This window comes from Rhea americana, unplaced genomic scaffold, assembly GCF_003343005.1.
Source record: "Rhea americana isolate MKP2758 unplaced genomic scaffold, rheAme1 scaffold_56, whole genome shotgun sequence".
Taxonomy (NCBI): domain Eukaryota; kingdom Metazoa; phylum Chordata; class Aves; order Rheiformes; family Rheidae; genus Rhea; species Rhea americana.
The window spans coordinates 3,178,969-3,203,958 of NW_028186712.1; the positions used below are offsets into that span (position 1 = coordinate 3,178,969).

Below are 24,990 nucleotides of genomic sequence, written 5' to 3' on the forward strand. Positions count from 1 at the left end.
GTTGACATAAAAATAATTGATTTAAACATCAATTTTACATATATGTTCACAGAGACTGAGACATATTAATAAGAAAAYGTGAATTCATTTATCCAATGAATGTAGTACAGCAGAACTGCTGTATATTAGATCTATAGATCACATGTACAGTATATCAAATTCACTTAGTAGACAGATAATTATGTTTCAATATAAAGACCATTATAAAGAATAAATAATTAAATATACATATGACTGGATAAATAATGTGCCAAGATTATGCAGATAATTCATATTTAATTCAGTAGTCCCCTCACCCCAACAAATTATAACTAATAAACCATTGCATGTTCTCTGCTATGTTACACTTGTTTTATTCAAATTTCCCAAATATACAGATATCTGAACTTTCCAATGAACTTCACTCCAAGGCACTCAAAGGAAGTAATAAATATCACCACATAAATTCTTGAAAATAAATCTAGCTTATCTCATTTCCTGTGTTGTTGCAGTTTTATCCTGAGAAAGAATCAAAATGTCACTTCTGTAAGAGAAATTGTCAGTAGTAAGTTCTCTTTTTTTTCACATCACTCTCTTGGCATGGGATAGGCTTGAAGGTCAGTTCAGTGTTCTCCACCAATACAAAATCATATCTGCACAGCTGCAGCCTATAAAAGCAGAAAAAATCACAACAGAGAAAACAAATATAAAAATATTTTAGTATCTGAATTATTAAACCTGCAGTATTAACCATCTCTCAGAGAAGTTACTCAAGACAACAACAAATGTAAGTTTCCACCTTATTTTATGGACCATTACAGTAGTTTCACCAGCCTTGGAGCAACAGCCAGGACATCAGATGGGTGGTGCAAACTGGCATGAGTAAAAAGTGTATCATGTTAGCCTGAAATATGGAGATGCTATAATTCAGTTACCAAGGCTATTAACTTGCATTCAAATTAATTCTTTAGAACAATGGTCCAAAAACAGCTCAATATTTGGTCACATTAGGGTAGAACAATTCGCTTTGATTCCCCTAGCACTTYGAGTTTCTCTTCTTTCATTCCATGGAGAGAAATCTAAAACTGCATCATACTACCTTCTCATTTATTTAGTTGCAATAAGAATATGCATAAGAAAACTTCACACAGGACAGTAATTTGTCATCTCAATGCCTAGAAAACCCAGAACTACATAACACTATATAATTAGTACCATGTCAAAAAAGATGTAACACACACAGATATAAAGTCTTAATTTTTATGTCTACTGAGAAGTTAGCTCTGTCCTTTTAGGGCAAAGACAGGGTGCAGATTTGCCCTTAACACACTGCTGGACRACTGGTTTAGACAGGCGAGTAGCAACTAAAATACCTTTTCCTCTCATAGTACCTCTAATGGCATATATGCTACRATGATCTTCTACATTGTTTTAAACTCACAGACACGGTTGACATGATGCACCTCGAACTGGGATATAGGGTACACTGAAACAGCTAAGGGAAAAATCCTGGGAAAGAATGTACAGCCAGCCATTTCTGTTGTTGCCCATTACTGTGAGATTTCCAACCAGTTATGGCCCCACCTCTCTGTGTATGAAAGGACTGTGGGACTCCTATGTTACACAGGACTGGGGAGAAAGGGAAGTTGAGACTATTGAAAGTCCCCACAACAGCTAAGTTAGCAGATTTTATAACTAAGAAGATCAAGAGAAGTTCTAGTATTCTGTATAATGGAAAACAGAGAATGTCACCTAGTGCTTCATCCATAATTTGCTTTAATTGGAATGTAGTGGTTTARTAGTATATTATTTTTGGCACGGTAAAAGAAAAAAGACATAAAAGCACAAAAACTGCCAGCATTTTAAAAATCCTTATAGAAGGCCCTGAAAGAATTCACAGGATGAACTTCCAATTAGGATAAGGTATGTATACATATCTCAAGTTAACTTTCAATATACCAYGTAACAGTACAGTGCTGTGTTTTGACATATTTGCAACACTATTTGTATTACAGTAACACAATATGTTAGCATAGCCAGTTCTTTAACAGAAATTTACCCAGGAATAATTCTGTCTAACCACAAGGGATACAGTGCTTAGACAAACTAATAATGAATACTAGAAAGAACAGCATCTGGTTTCCAACATACTGTACCTCATCTGAAGCAAAATACATCTGACTGAGTACCAGGCATGCCTCATGGGAGAATAATCCTCAATGAGGACTAGATTTTCCAGTTTACAAAGAAGGCACAAAACATAAATGATTTTTTTGTTAGGGGAGGCTTTCATAATCTCTTACCCYGTGTGGCTTCTCTGGTGTATACTGAAAGGCAAGGGCACGCCACATTCTCTTTTTCAGTAGAATTGTTAATAATTCTTTTTTATTATTCGTTTTGGATAAAGAAAGGCGGCTGGACTAAATAACACGAGGCATTTACTTCCCCTATGAAATGAGTTTGGAATTGACTGACAGATTCGAAAGCTTTTAGGGAAAACTGACATCTGGACACCACACAAGTTACAAAAGTTTTCTTTTATGAGTGAGCAAGAATGCTYTATCTCAAAGACCAGAAGAAGAGTCTGAAAATGATATGTACACTCTAGTACTTTCATATTCACACACCATCTGTGTGAAAAAAAGGTCGGTCCAGAATACAATTCTGCCAGTGATATTCCCCAGACTCCCACTGTCTGCTGTTAAGCCAGATCTGGAGAGAATGAGACTGCTATTGGCTTTTATCCTTGCACCTGTCCTCTGTTTTTATGTGGCATTTTATTGTAGGAAAAATTTGGAGATTTTTTTAAATGTAGTTTAATGGTGATTATCCTGTGTTTAAGTCATTGCAGTAATTACATCGAACTAAGGTGAATATAGGTAGTCATAATTACAATAAAGAATTATGTAATTATACCAGCCAACGGCATTGTTAACATCTGCATTTAAATTAACTTCACAAGTCCATATGCAGATTTAACATGCTCTTTTCTGCCACTGTCTAAAAGCATCTAGTGTGCCTACATGACTATCAGCTGATAGAGCTCTGTCTTAAAACCCATCAAGTGCATCTTTAAAACTAATAAGAGTTCAGAAAAAACAGGAATGAAAACTGAAAACCAGTCAGAGTTGTTCACTGAAAATGTTCCTGATTCACTAGACTATCCAGCTGAAAGTCTTGAATGCTGATGGGCTTGCATGAAATGAATCCTTTGATTTATCATCATTGGGTTGGGGAAAAAAATTGCAAAAATTGGGAGCTTTGGCTATCTCTCATTGCCAAATGTTTTTTAAATACAATCCATGCCAGTTCACCTGAGAGCCTGAGACTTATGGCCTTTAACAAGTTAATAAAGTCTAATGTATACACATTTGGGGGTATTATTTTGATTACTGAGTGTTTCATTTCTTCCTAACTCTCTCCCACTTATATCTTTCTTCTTCTCAGTAAATATCAAATAGCAGATAAATTTAATAAAGGTTTAAAAATTTTTACAAAATGTCATACCCAACTTCTACTAGACTATTTTGATATATCAAATCATAAAACAGTACGTTATTGCTCAAGTTGTAAAGAATACTGACTTAAGACACTGACTTAACTCATATCACACTATAATTCCCACACATTATTTATTTGGCAACCATTATTAGCTGTATCTTAAATACCTGAAGGGAGGGTATCAAGGGGATGGGGACAAACTCTTTTCAGTTGCCCTGTGTGACAGGGCAAGAGGCAATGGGCAGAAATTGAAGCACAGGCAGTTCCTCCTGACCGTGAGGGGGAATTTCTTCMCTGTGAGAGTGACRGAGCACTGGACCAGGTTGCCCAGAGAGGTTGTGGAGTCTCCTTCCCTGGRGATCTTCAAGGCCCACCTGGATGCAACCCTGTCTAACATGCTCTAGGTGACCCTGTTGAGCAGGGAGGTTGGACTAGATGATCTCCAGAGTTCCCTTCCAACCTTACTGATCCTATGATTCTATGATTGTTAGTTTGCATGTTAAATTCTGACTTTTTTGAATCAGTCATTTGTAGGAAGTAAATGAATGTAGTAACTTAAAATGAAGTACTCTCACACTTTTGACTATCTACTGTTGGGTGTTTCTTACCTATTCTATGGAATATGTTCTTTTCACAGGAAGAAAATGTAAAGTTTAATTGGTAATGCCATTTTACAGATAACTCTAGAGATCTGAAAACTGACTATAAGGCAATACTGCCAAATATTTAAAAACAATAGTAAATAATAAAAGTGTAGGAATGACTCTTAAGTACCAATAAATGCAGATGATGTCATTTTAAGCACAGGCAAATACAGACTGTGTGTTTTCATCTTGTAGGGCCTCAACCAACAGCAACAAGATCAAAAGCCTATTTCTGTCACACAGGCAGCTGGACTGAAGTACTCCATTCCATATYTGAGTATGAAAAGCTGTGTACAGACATATGATTAAATCAGAAAAATGCTCAGTAAAATTAATCTTCTGAAAGAGAATGTAATCATGCAACCACTGTAGGCGTAAGCCAGGCTGACCTATGTAAGTTGTCCTTTAGAACTTACCGTGACCAGGAGCAGCAGCAGCCTCCTGTAACAAGCAGCATATAAATATTTAAAAGATGCAAATTTAGGGTGCTGTGTACTAAATGTTAACGTACAAATCATCTCTTCCACATAATAAATTTGATTATGGGTAGGGTGAGAAGAATATTAATGCATGCTATAAAAAAATCAATAGAGGCAAATACATATTTCTGAGGAAACATACTGAGCAGTGTAGTTGTTGTGCAACTTCAATACCTGATGAACACTCACCTTTCTGGATCATTAAGAGATTTTAGCCTCATCTGGAGAATTCTGAGCTTATATTTTGGTCCTATTAAAGTCTTTGTAGAAAAGGTCAAGGAAATTCTTGATATTTTGCCAAAATTCTGGTAAAACCCAGTTAGTATTTTGACTCTTCTGTATTGCTGAAATGTTGCAGCCTCACTAAAGAGAAATATTATTTTCTGATCAGTGTTTTGCTATCTGAGCAATATTAATTATTATTATTAAGAACAGAAATCCGACAAGATATAGGGATTGAAAGCATTCAGAACAAGGACATCTAGAATCAGATTCAAACCAGTAGCATACAAGGACATGGGCTAGTTTGCAAACAAAGATAGGATCACTTCAGTGTGAGGATCATTGACTTGTGGCAATCAGTCATATAAGATCCAAAAAAAGGAACTGCGGCCAAGAATTAGCAACCTCATGATACCCTCTGGCTGAGTTATCAGGCCAGATGAAAGCCTTAGGGAACTCAAGAAATCAGTTATATGAAGAGATAAAAACATTTAGAGATAAAACATGACTTACCTATCCATTTCTGATTCTACTGTCTTTCCAGTATAATCTGTTATTTTAACTCTGATGAAACCTCTCCTAATATTTTTATTCCAGGTAATAATATCCAATAAGTAATTATACACTGCAAACAGAGACAGGAGAAAAAAAATAAGATTCAAGGAATGTCTTCAACAATACAGTTATTATTATTTATTAAAAGTACCCACTGGATGATGAGTGTAACAGTGACTCATTCCTTCTAAATTACCTGTTCAAACCAGGACAAAAAGACTATTGACAAAAAGTAGCTTCTACCAAAGAGCTGCTTGGATTTCTATGTAAATAACCTCCATTTCCTCCAGTTCTTACAAGGAAAGGATTTGCGTAAGAAAGCTACTATCAGAATTACRTGAAGAATTAGACCTGCCTAAGAAAAGAATGCAAAATCGAGCCCTAACTGGCATCTTCAGTTTTTGGCAAGCTCCACAAAGTGAGGATAGTTGAGTTACCAGCATAGCTAAATGAACACATTATCTGTAAAAAATTGCCAGAAAATATTTTAGGTATACCGGCAGGAAGAGAAGCATTCACATCTGCTTTATGCAGAGGCAAAGTGCACAGTGTCCTAGGTGAGCAGATTTATCAGGGGTAAAACTGAAGAGAAACATTATTTTGTGATCTGCTTGCCCAGCCTGAGTAGTTGCAGCAGCACAGGTTCTCCAGGCACCCTTCTCTCAGAGCAATTCAACCTGTTCTCAAGTGGAAATCCACGGATACCGGGAAAACTGCATGGGGACAAAGGMGGAAGAGGACAAGGAGGCTGATTGCTTTCCCAGGCTCTCGTCCCTTCTTCCCTCTCCCTGGACGGCTCACAGCCTCAGGAAAGACATTGTGGCTTCCAAGGGCTGGCACCCTCGGTGCAGCAGGCCACTTGGGAGCAGCTGAGCCTGCTCTGCCAGCAGCACAAGGCTGAGTTTTGCCGGTACTGCTAAGAAATTCAGCCTGGCCTTCTACTGCACTTCTGTAACCACTACTAATATTGTAACTGTGCTACAGCTCTCCAGAGGAAATAGATAGAGCTTTACCACTCAAAGCAAGTAAGTGAATTGAAACACTTTTTTTGGGGGCATGTTGTTGTTTTTTAACATTCTCCTCTAAAAAATCAAACCCCACCTTATGTGAAAAGATTGTCCTGCTCAGCTTTATAGTTTCACTTAGTTTTAAGGCCTCTTGCTTATTTCTATTTCCTCATGTTTCTAAACATCTAGGAATTAAAATAAGGCTTTAATTAATAARTATCTTATTTTCTAGGATGGTTTATTAGACTCATTTTTCTCTTTGAATTTGCATGTTCTCCCTTAAATTTATGCTGCCATTACAACACTTTTAATTCCTCTCCATCTATCTCCRTCGATGTTTGATAAAACTTCTCCCTCCCTTTCTCTCCACTACCACCCCTGCCCCAGACTACCATATATCATCTTCTACAATATGTTCTTCTGTCATCAGGTTTCCGCCTGGGTGGACTTTTGATAAATGCCCAGATTTAAATGCTTGCCAGAACAGGAGCAAAGCTGTATTTTTCTTCAGGAAGACTGAAGTGAGGAGATAGGAGAAGGGCAGGCAGGAGAAGATCCTATTTGGGCAGTTCAGAGAGAAACGCCTGAGAAGACTGTGGAGTGCGCAGAGGTTCAAAGGGCACCCAAATATGTGCTCCTTCAACAGCAAGCTTCGCATACTTGGAATGCAGTTAGCAACCTATATTCTCCTTCTCCTCCATCCTCTACCACAACATGAATAAACATAAACAATTTTAAAATTGTGGCTTAGGCTTTGCTGTCTAAATCCTTTTCTTCCATTCACACCAAGACAACTTCATCTTGGTGGCCACCTGCACCAATAACCCTTGCACTAGTTTATATGAAATCTATAAAATCTTTGTTAACCTCTCTTCGGCCATTTGAAAGAAATGGTGACGTAAGTGCACAATTGCCACTAAAACAACAAGAAGTATTCAGTCACTGGCCACAAAACTTGCCAAACTGATGGAAAAAGCTAATGGAAAAAGCTGATTTCCCTTGAATTCCCTAAAAGCTCCCCATGCCTCAAATCAAAAAATTTAAATAGAATCAATTAGAAAAGTGCGCTAACATTCAGTCAGGGTGGTGAAATCTGTTAATAAAAAGGGAAACTGGATGAGAATCTAATCTGGACTTCKCCAAGGCTAGGTAAATATCTAACCTCTTGTAGCTAAAAGCTATGCTAAGTGTTCATTCTCATACAGTGTACTCACGATAGTCAGCTAAGTTTTCCCTCTACTGTTTTATTCTTAGGGAGAAATGGAGCTATAATAGCTAGGAAAGGTTTAGTCCATCGTGGAGCACTCTTCCTTCTTGGGTGGAACATGCAAATGTTTCTTTTCCTCCATTCAAAGCAGTCTTGCTACACATTTTTGCTCTCTGAAAAATGGCAGTAATGTTCTCATCTAAGCAGGTTCTCTCATTTTAGCTTTTRCCCTGACACTTGATGCTCATTTTCTGGCTTCCTTGGCAGTTCATCTTTCTCTCATTACTTTTATAGTCACMTTTCTTTCTCTCTCTYACTTTCTCTCACTTACTGGGTAMTCTYCTACTTTCTACTTTTAATCAAATACATACTTCCAATCCAAATCAGCTAACAAATAGCAACCATATACAGAGTTTRTTAAGAACATATTCAGTCACTTACTGCAGAATGGGTCATGGTCCGAAGTATCAAAATAAGCTTTTGTTGGCAARCTATTTTGTATTAAGAGTTCTTTCCATCTATCAGCATAATAACCTAAAATCCAAAGTTTATATATTTCATTTCAGGTATTTAGCAAAATCACAATATACATGTAAGTACACYGAAGTAAGTCACTCAAAGTGACAAATTTGGCTTTAATTTTCTAAAAGATTCTCTGGGAATGTAAATTGATATGGAAAATGCAGGAACAACTTCAGTCTAATAGAATGTAGCATATATWTATTCCATTCTTCCAATATATTAGCATCACTGAAATTGTCATAATAGAATAGTTGGAATCTATTTAGTCTAGARTACTAAGTCCAGAAAGTGTTTATAAACTTCTGCAGAAGTAATAAAAACAAAATCAAAAAAAAATAACCCACGTATTTGTAGAAAACAGTTATGGAACAGCTTCACAATAGTCAAAATTTCTTCCTTTCTTTCTTCAGTCATTAAAGCAAATATTTTTAACCCTCTAATCTATAGTTGTGGATATTATTTAATAAAAATGTTAAATTTTCTTTAAATCTGCTAAGCTCTTGGATGTAAGGTAGAAAGTATTTTGTTTTATGCAATTTTATGTTTATTGTCTTTTGGTCATGATCTTATTCTCTCCCCCAAATTTCTCTATCTAGATCAGATAAGCAGGGCTTYTTCCGAGTCAGCACCTGGAAAAAGATGCTGTTTTTTCTCCCAGTTGCCAGATTCAGCTGCCTGCCATTTCCTCACAGGTTTTATAGTTATTTAAGAAAAAAGATGGCAGCTGTTTGGTCAAATATTTCTCTCTTCCAACTATGCTGTGTATTGACACAGCATTAGGTATGCCTAATAACTATTCTGGGGAAGTCCTGGAGTCCTCCTGCCCTRCTATGATGTGGCATTATAGTTGCTTTTATTATAAAATAATATACAGTTTACTATAAAATAGTATATGTCTTTCCATTTCTGGTCTTTTTTCAAACCTGATTTAACTAATATATGTATGTTTAAGGAAGAAAAGAAGACAAGGTATGAATTCAGAATTAACTTCTTTTTAAACATTGCAAAAAATTATTTTTTAAGAAAACACCATCAACTGGGAAATACTTATACCATTGTAGCTGTTTTCAAACTGTCCCCAGATCCTCTCTAAAACCAGTAAAACCTCAAATAAAAGAAAAAAAAATCCAAATAAAAGCTTGACTCCAAAAGAGGAGTAGAGCCATGAAGTTGCTGTGAACGTTATTACTCCAAGTGAAAAATCACAGTTACTCTGGAGATGATACTGCATCATGGAAGCCTACAGCAATAGGCTAAGTAGAAGCATTTTCTCTGTACCAAGAAAATGCATAGTGAATCTACTTCAGACTAGAAAACCTAATAATCAAAGATTAGAAATATTCAACGCTTATGTCTATCAGAAATAGCAATAAAGTAGCCAAAGGCTTAAATTTTAAATTATTTTTGAGAGTATGCACCTCTGTAAACAAACAGTCTCTAACAGGAGACTACAGCTCTCTCTAATAGTCACAGAAAGAGCAAGTCTAAATTACTGAGAAAATCTCACCCAGTCCAGAGGACCATAAGTCTTACCCAGTACAGGACAGGACATCGGTTGAAAAGCGTTACAATCAACACATTTTCCTCTCTTGTAATCCAAGTATGAGTCACAAGGATATGCTGTTATATTGCATCTGCTTTTCAAGGATGATAGGAAGAGGAAGACAGATCTCTGATGATCACATTTAAAATACTGAAATCCTTTAGGAAAGAAAATAAAATATACAAAGAATAGGTACTCCTTCTGGAGAGAATGGATGTTACCCAAGTAATCCCATTTAACTGAGTCATTCTTAGCCATGTTTTTATTCTCTGGTTAGTTGACTATCAACAGTTGAATGTGGTTTATTTGACTGTAAGTCCTTKAAAGTGTAAGAAATGGATACACACACACAAACAGAAGAAACTGAAGACTATTTAGAATATACAGATACCAAGAAAAGTCTACAGGGTTTTATATGCAAGAAATATTCTACTGAATTCGATCACAATTATAGAATTACTGTGAAGAAGTATAAGCCTGAGTTAAAACTGGCTTTATTGCATCCCCTACTGAGTGCTTAAAAAAAACTACTGTGAGGAGTACTTCAGAGATTCTTCTCTCTAATTTTTTGGGGAACAAATTCTTTTCTTCTCCTAGCAAAAGGAACTATGAGATGTAATAATGCAGGCAAAGATGATCCTCAATCATGAAGGATTCCCCTGTATTCACAGATGCACAGATTTGCAGCAGCTGTAATTCCCAGCAGCAGTTTGCAAATTAGTAACAGAAACAYAGAAAGAACCATAAAGGTATGCAAAATGACACAGACAATGCAGTGCAACCTTGCCTAAGATTTATAGAGCCTAAAATAAGCAAGATTCTGAGAAAAAAAGATCATGCCRTTAAAATGTTTCCTTCCTAAGGATCTAAAAACTTGATTAAAAATTAGTTCATCATTGCCAGTCAGGAGGAATCCAAGYCACCTAGTGAAAACTTGATAAAGCTAGTGGCCTCCATGTTGTACACAAGTGATCCTGTCCAGATCACTTGAACACAAACTTCTTCCCCCATACCTTGCTCTAAATAAACAGAGAAAAATAATGAGCACTACATGCAGACTATAGATGTATACATATACATATGCATACATACGTACATATATATGTATATAAAAGAACAATAATGGTGTGTTGAGATATGTATGCTTTTAGGAAGATTTTTATTAAAAAGAAAAAAATCTTCTGTGTTATTTCTCATTTACTGAGTGGGCATGCAAAATAAAGCACACAATGCTCTAACCCTCATATTAATGAGCATGAGCAGTCTCTATCAAATTCAGTTTAGTCTTTTTTGACTTGATCTCAGAATCTTTTCCTATTAACTGAAAAGATTTTTATTTACCACTGAATACTGTTTTTGGACAACCAGGCTGATCCATTCCTCCATTCGGATAGAAATCGATGGTTCCTAAAGGTTTCCTGAAACCTAGTGCTAAAGTAAAAACATTATAAATCAAAAAAAAAAAAAAAACATAAACAGAATTGTCCAGTGAACGATTTAGCATTACATGGAATTCTTAAAGAACTTTTTTGCAAATATACTGTTCTTTTATTCATGTAATATGTTCTCTCATGTTGAGTTAAAATCCACAGTTTTTTTCCTTTTAAGTTATTCACATGTAAAATGCTATATAGAAGTGTATACAGATCTGTGCATTGTATTCCTATTGCCACAAAGGGAATGGATAGAACAGAAAAAACTAACATTTTCATGGTTCAGCCAAACTRTAATTTGCACTAAGTAATATAGGAAATGTATGTCCTCTCTAGCAACCAAAATTCTATTGCAACATATAATTCATTAGAGTAAGATTTTCCTTGTTTTTGCACCTGATGCTGGATTTTGAGCTACACTAATCAAAACAATAAATTATAATAAAGTAGAAAAAACATATTTTTCCTGCCCCACAAAAGATCATGACTGATTTCAGCAGAATTTAGTCCAAATTGACATACTTTCCTTTTTAACATGTTATCTTAATTCATATAAAGGAAATGCTACATGTTCACATATAAATTTKTATAGGAAAATGCTAAGTTTTAATGTTTTGAAAAAACAGATACAAAATTACACAAATAATGAGGGCAAGTGTGGTACCTTTGAAACGTTTACTTATGTTTTTGTTAAAAAAAATGAAGACAGAGTATTGTTTGGATGTATTAAAGCCRATTTTACCATGATATTCATTTTAACCTTACAGTAGTATGATTCTATATAGAATYATAAGCAATGGATTTGTACAATGTACTTATATGATACAGCTTAGCTAGATATCTCAGATTGGAATTTAACTCAGTGAAAATCATGTACTTATAGGCTCAGTGTTTCCACATACAAGGTAATATGATGTTTATGTTTAATGATTTTATGAATAACAATATTAATATTAATGCRATAGATAAAATGTCATTTAATGTGAAGACTTCCTTTTTTCTTATTCATAATGCATATAATATAACAAATAGGACAAATTACAGTGGTAATCTGTAGAGTAGAATCTCTACTACATGACATTAAACTGACTCAGGARTATATGGCTAATTACACATACCTAYAGCTGGYTATTTGGAATGAAAATTGTTATTTCATTATTTTCAGGTTCAGCCATGAAATTTCACTCACTCAGTAAGAAGGCTACTCAYGTCAAAACTGAATGAAATGGCCCATCATTGCTCAAGTCATTAGCAAAGTTGAGTTTATTATACCTATTCTTCAAGGAATTGAAACAAGGAACTGAAAAATGTGCAATATGATGCCAATGCTATAGACGAAACCACTAGGAAGCAACAGCACAGAAATCTTGCTAGTACACAGAGCATATCACTGCAACACTATTTGGATGCTCCTGAATTACCCTAATCCTTCTCTTTCCCCTTCCTGCCTTTCCTCCATTTGAAATAGGAAGGTTAAAGCAATGTCATTACCATCAATATCCGTATGAATTACATCAATAAATTGTGCATCAGTATGATACAATCTCCCTTCTGGTGGTTCTTGAGAGAATAAAGGACCCGCAGGATCAAGACCTGAAAGAAAATAATGCTAGCGTTACAAGTCTGAAGGTCTGTTTCTATAGTCCTCTACAAGACCAGCATTTGAGCATTGTACAGTAACTCACCCATTTTACTGGGGTGCTAACAGTAAAGTAAGAACAAAAAACTGCCCAATTCTGCTCAAATTCCATTCTTCAACTTGTYAGGCAAAGCAATGGTTCTTACCACAAGACTGATCAACCCATATCTTTGAATTTCTCTCTCTCCATATTTTCCAGAAGAGTTGTAAGTCAACAGCATTAGGGGTCAAGTCAGGAGAATTCATCTTGCCTTTTTTCTCAAAAAAGACCACATCTATTACGTGCTTCATAAAAACTAAATCTGCAATGYAACTACTCTTACCACCAAAATCCAAGATAGTGCTTATCGCAGAGACAATTTCAAACAAGCCTYAGTTATTTTATCTGTTGATGTTGAAATTACTTACAGAAAAAGTCACATGAAGCTAAGTAAAACATTAGCTTTTACCAAATTTTCACCTGAAAGAGATTTGGGAATCTTGTATTCAAATCGAAACCCAGTAACACAGAAGGGATTCCAACTGTGATCCACAAAAACACTTTAATTCAAAGAGAAAGGGATTTGTTTGTCCAAGTATTTGAAGCATAAACACTGCATATTCCCATTCCCTTTAGTGAAAGGGAATTATTGTTGTGTAACCTGCAGCCTTAATTTTTTTTAATAGAAATTGCTATCCTTTACAGGAAGGAGAAGTTGCTGACTGTGATCTCCTCCTGTTTTCTTAACAGCAAAGGCAAAGACAAATGGAAGAGAAAAAAATCAGTAAAAATTGAAAATGCAACAGTCAAGACAAAACATGTTCCTACACTTAACTGACTCCTAATTTCTGATTAGGAAACTGACTGAGAAAGACAGACTCAGTATATGATCTTTGATTATCAAAGACCTAACCAATTTGTAGCATAATTCAACTGCTATATCTGTTTTACTGGTCTAGGAAGGTTTCCTGTCAAGATCGAGATAACTAAGATCCAAACTACTATAGAGGATCGTGGAATGCCAGCAATAAATGTTCATAGTACGCCAGGTCCCAAAAGTTCATTGTTTTAGTCCACTAATCAGTTTCATATTTCAGAAACCTCCAAACAGCGATGAAGACCATTCCTCTCCTCTCCTTTTTTCCTTCTCCTTTTAGTCTAGTTTTTCCAACATCAGTTTGGTCCACTATTTCAACTTGTTTGAAAGAAACAATATCAAAACAGGCACTGACGAAGTTATGAGTCTTGTAGTTTTAGACTACCTAATCTTTGTATTTATTCATCAATATTTATAATTGTAGGAAGATGACTGGAACATTTCATGCAATTCCATTTAGCTTTGAGCATCTGAGTTCAGAAATCATATAGATCTGCTAGCTCCCAATCATGCCAAGAAGTCAAAAGGGCCACAGGCCTGCTAACCTAATGCTGGTATCAAGCCTGCTCCAGCCAGTGAAGCCCACAAACTCTAAGGAACTGGGTAGAGTGGAAATGAGTCTTCATAACCAAAGGAATATAACTGGAGCCTATCACAGTCCTATAAAACACCCTGACTTGCGTATTACTGTACTAAAGGGGAAAGAGTCTCTCATTCCCTTTTTTAAGACTAACTTCTATTATATTTTGGAAAAAAAATACTCTGGTAAGTACTCTAAAGAGAAGGTTTGGAGTTACGAATCTCAAGCAGAGACAACTGCCTCCTCTMAGCCTGAGGACAGCTGCTATCATAAATCCTAAACATCAGGATCAAAGAGTCACCCCTTACCAGCATTTTCTGTTAGTCAGCTTAGCCAACTTCCTTCTCAACATGCTAGCTACTGTGAGTTTTGTTCTTTCACCACGAGCAATACCAGGAGCCTGTGTACCCAAATTAGCACTGAAGATCCTGCTCTAGGAATCAGCATCTAAAAGTGAATTATAAAACTCTGTTTGTGACCCTCGCCTTGAATGATGTTTTCTCAAGGTACCACCACCTTGGAAGACAATGCTGATGATGCAGCAAACATTAGATGAGATTTGCAGTGGTCATATTCAGGTTACACATCTGATTTAAGTTCCTTAGAGCAGATAGCCCCATATACTAAAGCCTGCACCATACTCAGATAGCTTAAACTGAAAAAATTCCTGTGCCTGAATCCTACGCTCTAAAAGCTTTTGAATCTCTTTTCAGAAGGAACTGATTTTCTTTGCTGACTAGACTAGATAAGAAACGTGGGTAGCATATTGCTTAACTTAAGTGACATCTGAATATAGCACTCAATTTTCACTCGGGGGATGAGAGGAAAAGAAGTTGGGAAATTTCAGCTATAACTTATATAACTTATTATGTCCTCAAGTCAGACTTTTGCAATTTTTTGCACTTATATCAGGGATGCCTTTTCCTCTTGTATGTGACTACATAATCGCTTCTTATTTGTTGATATTTCATCATTAGCATTTGTGGTTTGCAGCTATGAGAAGAATTCAAGGTACATTAGAACATATATACCAGGATTAAAAGCTTTACCTGTAATTCTGCCAAGTTTGCCATTATACTTCTTGCCAACAAAACCAGCTACATGAGCCCCAAGACTAACTCCAATCATATGCACAGAGCCAAGAGAAGCTCCATTCACCTATCAGGACAGGAAAAAAAAAAGAAAAAAAAAGAAAAAAGTGTTACTGAGCTCTAGAGTGCCAAGCAAACTTTGCAATATGGTTTATTGAACAGATATCACCAATCACTAGACTGATTTAGTTTTCACTTTTTGTCAGTACTCTAAGTTAGATTTCTAACTAACTTTAAAAACAAATTCTGTACTAGCTGTACTAGTGCTATAGCATATAATACTGTAATATTGTAGTAATTATGAAATTCTTTGACTAGTTAAAAATGTCAAACAGAAGCTTGAGTATCACTTCTTCCAAACTGTCATTCAAGTCTATTTGAACACAAGGAGTATCGGGAGGGAAGAGGAAGAGTTTTACCAGAAACAAAAGATGAACCAAAACTATGAATTACTGAGGGAGGGGAGGCTGGAATTCCCCTCATGCCTTATTTTCCAATAAAATAAATTAAAATAGTAATACTATTAATAAACACTTATGTCATGAGGCAGCTGAGTAAGGTTGCAAAATGTATGTCTGCAAGAAAGCCTGAGCATGGCCACTCTACATAGCAGGTAGTATTTAAGAATTTTCTGAGGAACTCTAAGTTAGTATCAACATACCTACTAGAGTCTCCGCAAAATGATGGAATGTGATGTAAATTCTACCTTTTTATCCCAGTCTGGATTTGGGACCATATTCTTAGAGTGTATATAATCCTATTTTATTTTTCTGTTCCATCAATCAAAAAAATTACTATTATGGTTACAAATAGTTGTCATTATATCTGATCCCAGAGGCCAGATTCTGATAGACTGTCTCTTTTCTGACCTCATCCTTTCCCAAAATACTGGGTTTCCTTTCTCAAATTCTATATCAATATTTTCTTACTGTAGGGCATTCAAAATTTCTAAGAATGGCTAGAAAGAGAAGTGCTGAAAATGGAAGAAGTAAGTGATAAATAATTATGGAGTAAATAAGATGATAWTTTTTTTCACTTGTTTAAGCAATAAATTTAAAGCCCAGTTAAGACCACTGGCATCAAAAATTTTTTCAGCAAGAAGTTCCCATAATTTTGCAATAAATATTTATATGTCACAGTGATTTTATTTTTAATCTTTAATTATGTTAATTTGATACTCAAAAGTGTAGTGCAACTTTTTGTAGCATTTAAATGCTGCACAGTATTTGAATATCTCTCATTTCACCTTCCTACTGAAGCATTAGCTCTTTATAGAAGACATAAAACTCTTCACTGGCCAGAGAAATCACATGCAATGCAGTCTCAGACATATTTCAATAAAATGACAAAATCACTATTTATTTCAGTGAGAGAGAAGTGAGAACTTAGGTGAAATTAAGACATGCAGTAATAACTGCATGTGAAGTTAATTGGTAAGACTTTGGTAAGACATGTCATTTCAGGTTGTTCACTGTGCTTCTCTTCAGACAGCACTTTAAATTTTCATTTCCACCCAAACTAYGCTATTTAAGCTTATTCTGGAAAGATATAACTCTCTGCCTTACCAGCATCTGGTCAACATAGTTCTTCAGTATTTTTGCAACTTTCCTGGTGTTTTCAACAGCAGTATTATAATTCAGAGTTGTAGCACCTCGATTCCAATCAACTATAATGAGGTTGATATCCTCTGAAGTCAGTAAAAGGGTCTTTATGTCACCTAGCCATACTGGTGAAGATCCTGTTGGTCTGAAGCCATGAATAACAAAGACAATTTTCTTGGAGGTATTAAGATGCTGAGATGCTGTAATATTATGTTCACTGAGTTTCTCTGAGCAATCTGGATTTTCCCTTGTGTATAGCAGTAGTTGGACTTCAAGATTTGTTCCAGTCAAAGCATTGCCTATATTAAGGTCTGTAAATTCAGGACAGTTTTTCTCCTCATCTGAAAAAGATGAAAATGTTAGACAGTCACTTGATGAGTTAGACTATCTGAAAGACTACCTCTTAACTTTTCTTTCCACATTTATTTTATCCCAGACCTTTGGAGCAAGGAGCTGGAATACACACAGAGTGATGTTGGGCCATAGTTTAACTAACGGCACTGCAAATTTCACTACGTTCCTCTGAACCAGTCAAATACAAAATACATGTAGTTATTTCTGAAACACTTATTTTCTCTGTAACAAATACAAAGTAGTAGTCAGTGTCAATAAGATCCTTAGCTTAGCCTTCAAATTTTAGGTTCCCAGAATTTTTACAACTAATGTGTAGGAATATAAGCAGGAACACAGTTGAGGCAGTTTCTTCCTCTTTTGGGGTGGTAAAGTTGCTTATTCTTAGGCCTTCTTGTTCCATCTACCAGTACGAAACAACAGTTGTCTGACAATGCAAAAGGATTCAGAACCCTTTGATAGTTTTGGATCACCCTAAGGACACCATTAGCAAGAAACAAAGTAACAAGAGCCAAAGGATCCTGCTCTGAGTTTGGGGAAAAAAAAAAATTGTTAATCAATATAGGTAGAAGACACAAGAAAAACAGCATTTAGCACTTCTGTACTTGGCAAATTATGGTACAGAAGGCTAAGCTTTAGATCAGTGAGGATCAAGAAAAGGATGGAGATTTTCAAAACAGCCTAACAATACTGAATTCTTCCCTTGCGTGCTTATTAATATCAAAAGACAATGCTTTAAAAAGTATCCTTCAGCAACTAAGGTCATWCTGTGCGGAAAGTGATTTCAGGATTTTGGGTACAGTATTATGCCTGTCGCAGGGTTTTTCTAATGACCTCTTCACATTCTCAATTWTTTTAGCTGTTTTGCGATCAAAGAAAATAGAGCCAATTTCTTGACTTCTAGTGAGCCATGCTACTTTCACACAGCTCTTGTCTGATATTTGAAGGTACCTTTCTCAATTTCCCTGTCATTAACAACTGTGTAAAACAAGAGTTGGTCAGCTTCTGGAAAGCTGAAATAGGAATAGCGCCTGCTCAGTTCTTAAAAAGAAAGAAAAGAAAGAAAAGAAAAACACTCTGAATTTCTTAATTTTTTTAGTTGTAAGAGAGACAGTTCTAGCACTTCTCCATTTCCCAGTWATCAGTTAACAATATAGAAGAAAAACTGACAGAACTGAATCCTTCATATTTCCAGATCTCAGAAAGATGAAGCCCTCAACAGTTTATAGTCTTGCAGGGGAAGCACAAAGGGACAGAAGGTACCCAACAAATGTATTCAAGTCCTCCTCTGAAGCTGCAATGTACACAGAAATGTGTGTCACTTGAAAAAAAAGTTTTATCAAATGACAAAAAACTTAATATATCACATCATTGATATTACACTGCATATCTAAACAAGCTAAATTGTGTGAATTACAGCACATAAGATACACTGAAGATAATTAACTTWGGGAAAACTGGTGATTAGACCAGTCATCTCTAAACCAAATCAGATAGGTACCAAGACTGGACTAGTCACTAGTGGACTAGACATCACAAAAAATAATGGATATTTGCAAATCAGAGCAGAGTAGAAGTGACTGAGTATTAGAAAACTTCCTGCCTCAACTCAACCAGAGAAGCTTCATGTCTATCATGACCTTATCATAAACGACAACAAGTCAGAATTCTCTGTATTTTAAAATATGTATCATAGTTCTCCTCATTTGGATGTGGAATAATTTAAGTATTTAATGTTTACCATGATTACTGGACAGTTATTAACTAGCTACTGATCAGGATACAGTTGCAATGCTGAGATTTATCCAATAAAAAGAATGTGGAATTAAAAGCTATTCAGCTGCAGTTACTTTGAATTTAGTAGAAACAGTATTCAAAAACTCAGTAAAATGTCATGCATTTGATGAGATACTGAGATGTTAACAGAATGTGTCATATTTAATCTCCAGTTTTCATATAACAATATAAGATGTTAAAACTAGAATAGAAAGTCTCTTACACAAACACCATACACGGAACTAAATGCTAAAAAGTCACTTAATTATCTTTTCACTGTTCAGATTCATAGCTACAATATGAAAGTCCTTTTAATTTTGCATAATGTTGTTCTTACTCTGGAAAGTCTAAGTTTAATCACGGAACCTTATAATATTGCTAACATATAAAAGATTCACACTTAGATACTGTTAAAGTGTTCCTTCATATTGATTTGAGTCTTGGGATTTGTTATCATAATATTTGATTGGTAGAAATAAAAATTATTTTTTCTAAAGTCAATGGAATGATACCGATATAAAACAGAGACATAAGCTAGTCCACTGAAGTGAGAGATCTGTCACAAAGAAAATATTTTAACTAGTGAAACCTAATTACTAGCTGGGAAACTTCACAGGAAAACAACATATTTACCTATAGCAGAATTATTCTTTGAAAAGTAGGTAGAGAAAAAAAGGATGATTCCTATACTGTGATATTACGTCAGTATTATAAACACAATAATGATCTAGAGCTTTGAATTGTTTAACAACAAATCATTAAGAGGAAGTTTCTCAAACTCTTATTTCTGGTTGGTTGTTGGAACGAATACCCAACCGCCCTTTGTGCACTCTTGTGACAGCACTCAGACACACTTCTCTGTAACCTTAGAAAATATAAATATAGTTTGGGTMGTTAAATATGTACTCTAATCCAGTTAACGCACAGTTTCAACTTTTCTGTGCATGTTTGTGATCATTATTTTATTAGTAGCTAGCTTCTATGGCTGAAGAGGAGAGACTTTTAAATGCTTGCAGATTTCCTTGTAACTAAATTTTGTTATTTAAAATATAATAGATACTTGAAAAGTTGTCAGCTTTTCAAGTTGGCTCAGTCAGCAAAGAATAATTTCAAACCTAATTGAATATATTAAAACTATTTCACAACTTCCTCTTTACTTAGTACAAAGTGCACATACCTGAATGTGTCTCTGTACAAAGTACACCAAGAGATAAAGTAGCAGGCTTTGTTCTATTTACTTTAAAATGAAAACATTTGGCTCAGTTTCAAAGTGATCAAATTCTCTTTACCAATCAACTGTTCCATCAGGCATAATTCACAAGATTTAATCTTTTGGCCAAATTACATGAAAAATTATTATTTTTTCTATGCTTGAATAAAGACAAGAGACTATACCACAAACAACCACAGGTTAATGKTTTTCTTACCTGATTTCACCCAGCACATCAGACAGATGAAGAAACATAATTTCAACATGTGGAAACGGAGAAAAGCAATAGGGAACATCCACAGAGAAGTGGCAAATCTACTCTTCATAGCATGCTGTATTTCTAACTTAACCGAATGCCACTGATGAAGTAGGTGAAATGTAGAGTAGGAAGCAGAAAGCAAAACTGTATTCAAGCTTCTGCAATTTATGACTCCTCCTATTGAATGACTTCAGTAGGTAGGGTGGTTTCTGGACTTTCAGGGTTGGGATTTTTTTTAATCTATTTCCCTCTCTCTTTGGCTATCACCAGATTTACGCATAAGTAGTTCATGCTGTATATTACTGACAACTCTGCTACCTGTGTGGAATTTAGGAAGCAGAGTAACTAGTTGTACCTCACCTTAGAGACCCACCACGTGGCTATTTTGAAGTGTCACTCAATTAGTACTCTACAGAACCTGCAATTAAGAGACATTGAGATAGGCAYACGAAACTTGCAATAAAAGTTATTTAGGTTATGGGACAATTTCTCTGTAGAACTTGAGAATAATCTAAGAACTGGATTTCCATGGATTAATTCTTACATAGAATATTTTTCTGAGCTTTCTAAAGAGTCAGTTTCTAATTTAACTCCAGAGCACGWCTGGAAAAGTATATGGGGGACAGATGCAGCTTACAGCCCTAGGCTTACAATTCTCACTCAGACACTGATTTGCTGAGTATTCTAAGTATGTCACTTRACTTCATTCTCTTTGTGTTCCCAGCTGTAAAACAGATGAAGAAACATCCATCTTTATGAAGCTCCTTTATTTACAACTCACTTCACCAGATAACTAAAACAGGACAAACTTAACTTTCCTGGAGTTCATGGTAAGCCAAAGAAGCAGATACTCTCTGCACTATCCCAGTTAGAAGCCTCAATGTTCGGTTTACCTATACATGTAGGTAAATATAGGCCCAATTATTTCCATTGTGTGTGGGGGGAAGATACCAGAACCACTCAGCTATGATGCAGAAGCATCTCAGAAATGTTTTCTAGATGGTGGATCTTTAACGTGTTTCTATAGGTATGATCTGAGTTTCCTTCTTTTCCTTCCATAATCAGTAACAGGAGTTTTTCATTATTTAGTTCTAAGTGATCAGTCTCCACAGCTAGCTTTGTGTTCCTGGACAGCTCAACAAAGCTGTGCAACGGATGTTTCTGCAGCTGATAACCTTTAGAAAGTCTCTTTAAAGTCTTTTCCCCTTTGAATTCTGTAACAATGAGAAGACAATGCAGTGCGAGTACTCACATGAACAAGGACTCAGCTTAAAGAGCGAGTTTTCTTTTTTTGTTGTTTTCTATTTCTCAAATTTGTCATCCTGTTCTCATAGAATCACAGAATGGTTGAGGTTGGAAGGCACCTCTGAAGATCATCTAGTCCAACCCCTCTGTTCAACCAGCGTCACCTAGAGCACATTGCACAGGATCACTTCCAGGTGGGCCTTGAAGATCTGCAGAGAAGGAGACTCCACAACCTCTCTGGGCAACCTGTTCSAGTGTTCTGTCACTCTCACAGTGAAGAAATTCACCCTCCCRTTCAGGCAGATCTTCTTATACTTYAATTTCTGCCCATTGCCTCTTGTCCTTTCACATGGGACAACTGAAAAGAGTTTGTCCCCATCCCCTTGACACCCTCCCTTCAGGTACTTGTACACATTGATAAGATCCCCATAAGATCCTTCTCTTCTCCAGGCTAAACAGGCCCAGTTCTCGCAGCCATTCCTCATAAGAGAGATGCTCCAGTCCTCTAATCATCTTSATAGCCTTACACTGGACTTTYTCCAGCAGTTCCATGTCTCTSGGGAGCCCAGAAATGGWCACTACTCCAGCTGTGATCTCACCAGAGCYGAGCAGAGAGGGAGGATCACCTCCCTTGACCTTCTGACAATGYTCTTCCTAATGCACCCCATTCAGGATACCATTGGCCTTCTCGACCACAAGGGTACATTGCTGGCTCATGGTTGGTTTCTCGTCCACCAGAATTTCCAGGTCCTTCTCTGCARAACTGCTTTCYAAAAGGTCAACCTCGAACGTGTCCTGGTGCATGGGGTTATTCCTCCAGGACCCAGCACTTGCCCTTGTTGAACCTCATGAGGTTCCTCTCTGCCCAACTCTCCAGCCTGTCCAGGTCTCTCTGAATGGCAGCACAGCCCTCGAGTGTATCAGCCACTCCTCCCAGTTTGGTGTCATCCAAGCTTGCTGAGGACACACTGTCCCTTCATCTCTCCCCTTATTCATTGATGAACAAGTTGAACAAGATGAGACCCAGTACTGACCTCTGGGGGACACCGCAAGGCCTCCAACTTGACTCTGTGCCACTGATGGCAACCTCTGAGCTCTGTATAGTTCTCAATCCACCTCACTGTCCACTCACCTAATCCACACTTCCTGAGCCTGCCTATGAGGATGTTAGTGTTGAAAACCTTGCGAAGTCAAGCTAGACAACATCCACTGCTCTCCCGTCATCTGCCTAGCCTGTCATTCCGTCATAGAAGGCTATCAGGTTCATTTAGCATGATTTCCCCTTGAAGAATCCAGGCTGACTACTCCTGATCACCTTCTTTTCCTCCACATTCTTAGAGATGACATCGAGGGATGTAGCTGAGGCTGAGTGGCCTGTAGTTGCCTGRGTCCTCTTTCTTGCCCTTTTGGAAGACTGGAGTGACACTGGCTTCCTTCCAGTCCTCAGGTACCTCTCCTGTTCTCCAATGACCTCTCTAAGATGATGGAGAGYGGCCTAGCAGTAACATCCATCAGCTCCCTCAGTACTCRTGGGTGCATCCCATCAAAGCCCATGGATTTGTGGAYGTTATGTTTGCCTAAAAGATCTCTGACCCAATCCTCCTCAACCAAAGGAAAGTCCTCCTCTCTTCAGACTTCCTTATATCCAGGGTCTGGGTTTCCTGGGGGCTGGCCTTCACAGTAAAGACTGAAGCAAAGGCGGCATTCAGTAACTCTGCCTTCTCTGGATCCTTCATCACCAGGGCACCCACCCCACTCAGCAGCGGGCCCACATTTTCCCYGGTCTTCCTTTTGCTACTGATGTATTTGAAGAATCCYTTCTTGTTGTCCTTGACATCRCTTGCCAGATTTAATTCCAAATGGGCCTAAGCCTTCCTCATCACATCTTTGCATACTCTGACAACATTCTTATATTCCTCCCAAGTAGCCTGYCCCTTTTTCCAGAATCTGTGTACCTTCTTCTTCTGTCTGAGTTTTGCCAGGAGCTCCTTGATCATCCATGCAGGTCTCCTGCCCCTTAGCTGGACTTCTTATTCATAGGGATGCACTGATCTTGAGGTTGGAGGAAGTGATGCTTGAATATTAACCAGCTCTCTTGGACTCCCCTTCATTCTAGGGCCCTAACCCATGGGATTCCTCCAAGTAGGTCCCTGAAGAGGCCAAAGATTGCTCTCCTGAWGTCCAGGGTTGTGATCCTATTTATGGCCTTGCTTCTTCCACRGAGGATCCTGAACTCCACCACCTCAYGGTCACTGCAGCCAAGACAGCCCCCCACCTTCACATCTCCAACCAGTCCCTCTTTACTGGTTACTRCAAGGTTCAGCAGGACACCTCTCCTCGTTGGCTCAACTGCCTGTGTCAAACAGTTATCATCAATCCTCTGTAGGAGCCTCCTGCACTGTTTGTGTCTAGCTGTGTTGTCTTTCCAGCAGATATCAGGGTGGCTGAATGCCCCCACGAGAACCAGGGCCTGTGATCGTAAGGCCACTTCCAGCTGTCTATAGAAGGCCTCATTGACTTCCTCTTCCTGATCAGGTGGACTGTAGTAAACACCCACAAGAGTGTCCCCCATGTTAGCCTGCCCTTTAATCCTTACCSATAAGCTCTCGACTCACTCTTCATCCGCCCCTAGGAAGAGTTTGATACACTCCAGTTGCTCTCTCACATGAAGGGCAACTCCCCACTACCTCGCCTTCCTGGCTTGTCTTTCCTAAACAGCACATAGCCATCCATGACAGCCTTCCAGTCATGCAAGCTATCCCATCATGTCTCTGTAACTGCAATGAGATCATAGCCCAGTGACCGCATACAGATGTCTTATTCTCCCTGTTTATTCTCCATGTGTGTGCATTGTACAGGYATTTCAGAGAGGTAATAGAGCATGCAGGTTTCCCAGKAGGGATGCAAGAGGATACCCCATTGTCATGTCCTGTACATGCTTTCCTGGCTGCATGCACCCTTTGGAGGCCGCCCGATTGAGCTGTGTTTTGCTCACTACCCTGTCTATAACTCTCCCCTCCCCCTATCACTCCTAGTTTAAAGCCCTCCTTACCAGGCTGGCCAACCTGCTGGCAAACACATGCATGCCCCACTTAGTGAGGTCTATCCCATCTCTCCSCATCAGTTGTCTATCTTCAGACAGGGTCCYGTGGTCGTAGAAACCAAAACTCTGCTGCCAACACCAGCGATGCAGCCAGTTGTTAACTTGGAAAATTTGTCTACTCCTCCTCCCATCCTTCCCCATCAATGGCAGTATTGAGGAGAAAATGACCYGGGCTCCCAGACCCTT

The 24,990-nt window shown here is 37.4% G+C and overlaps 1 protein-coding gene across 1 annotated transcript; it reads right to left on the reverse strand.

The window, feature by feature from the left end:
• Positions 1 to 238: 238 nt before the first annotated feature.
• LIPI (lipase I) lies at positions 239 to 20,493 on the reverse strand. The gene is made up of 10 exons (XM_085318881.1): positions 20,415 to 20,493; positions 16,825 to 17,201; positions 15,218 to 15,326; positions 12,584 to 12,685; positions 11,001 to 11,090; positions 9,650 to 9,817; positions 8,036 to 8,128; positions 5,339 to 5,450; positions 4,793 to 4,966; positions 239 to 647 (listed from the first exon to the last, which is right to left on the reverse strand). Exons 1-10 carry the CDS (start codon positions 20,491 to 20,493, stop codon positions 539 to 541), a joined length of 1,413 nt encoding a protein of 470 aa, XP_085175007.1. The 3' UTR covers positions 239 to 538.
• Positions 20,494 to 24,990: the final 4,497 nt, after the last annotated feature.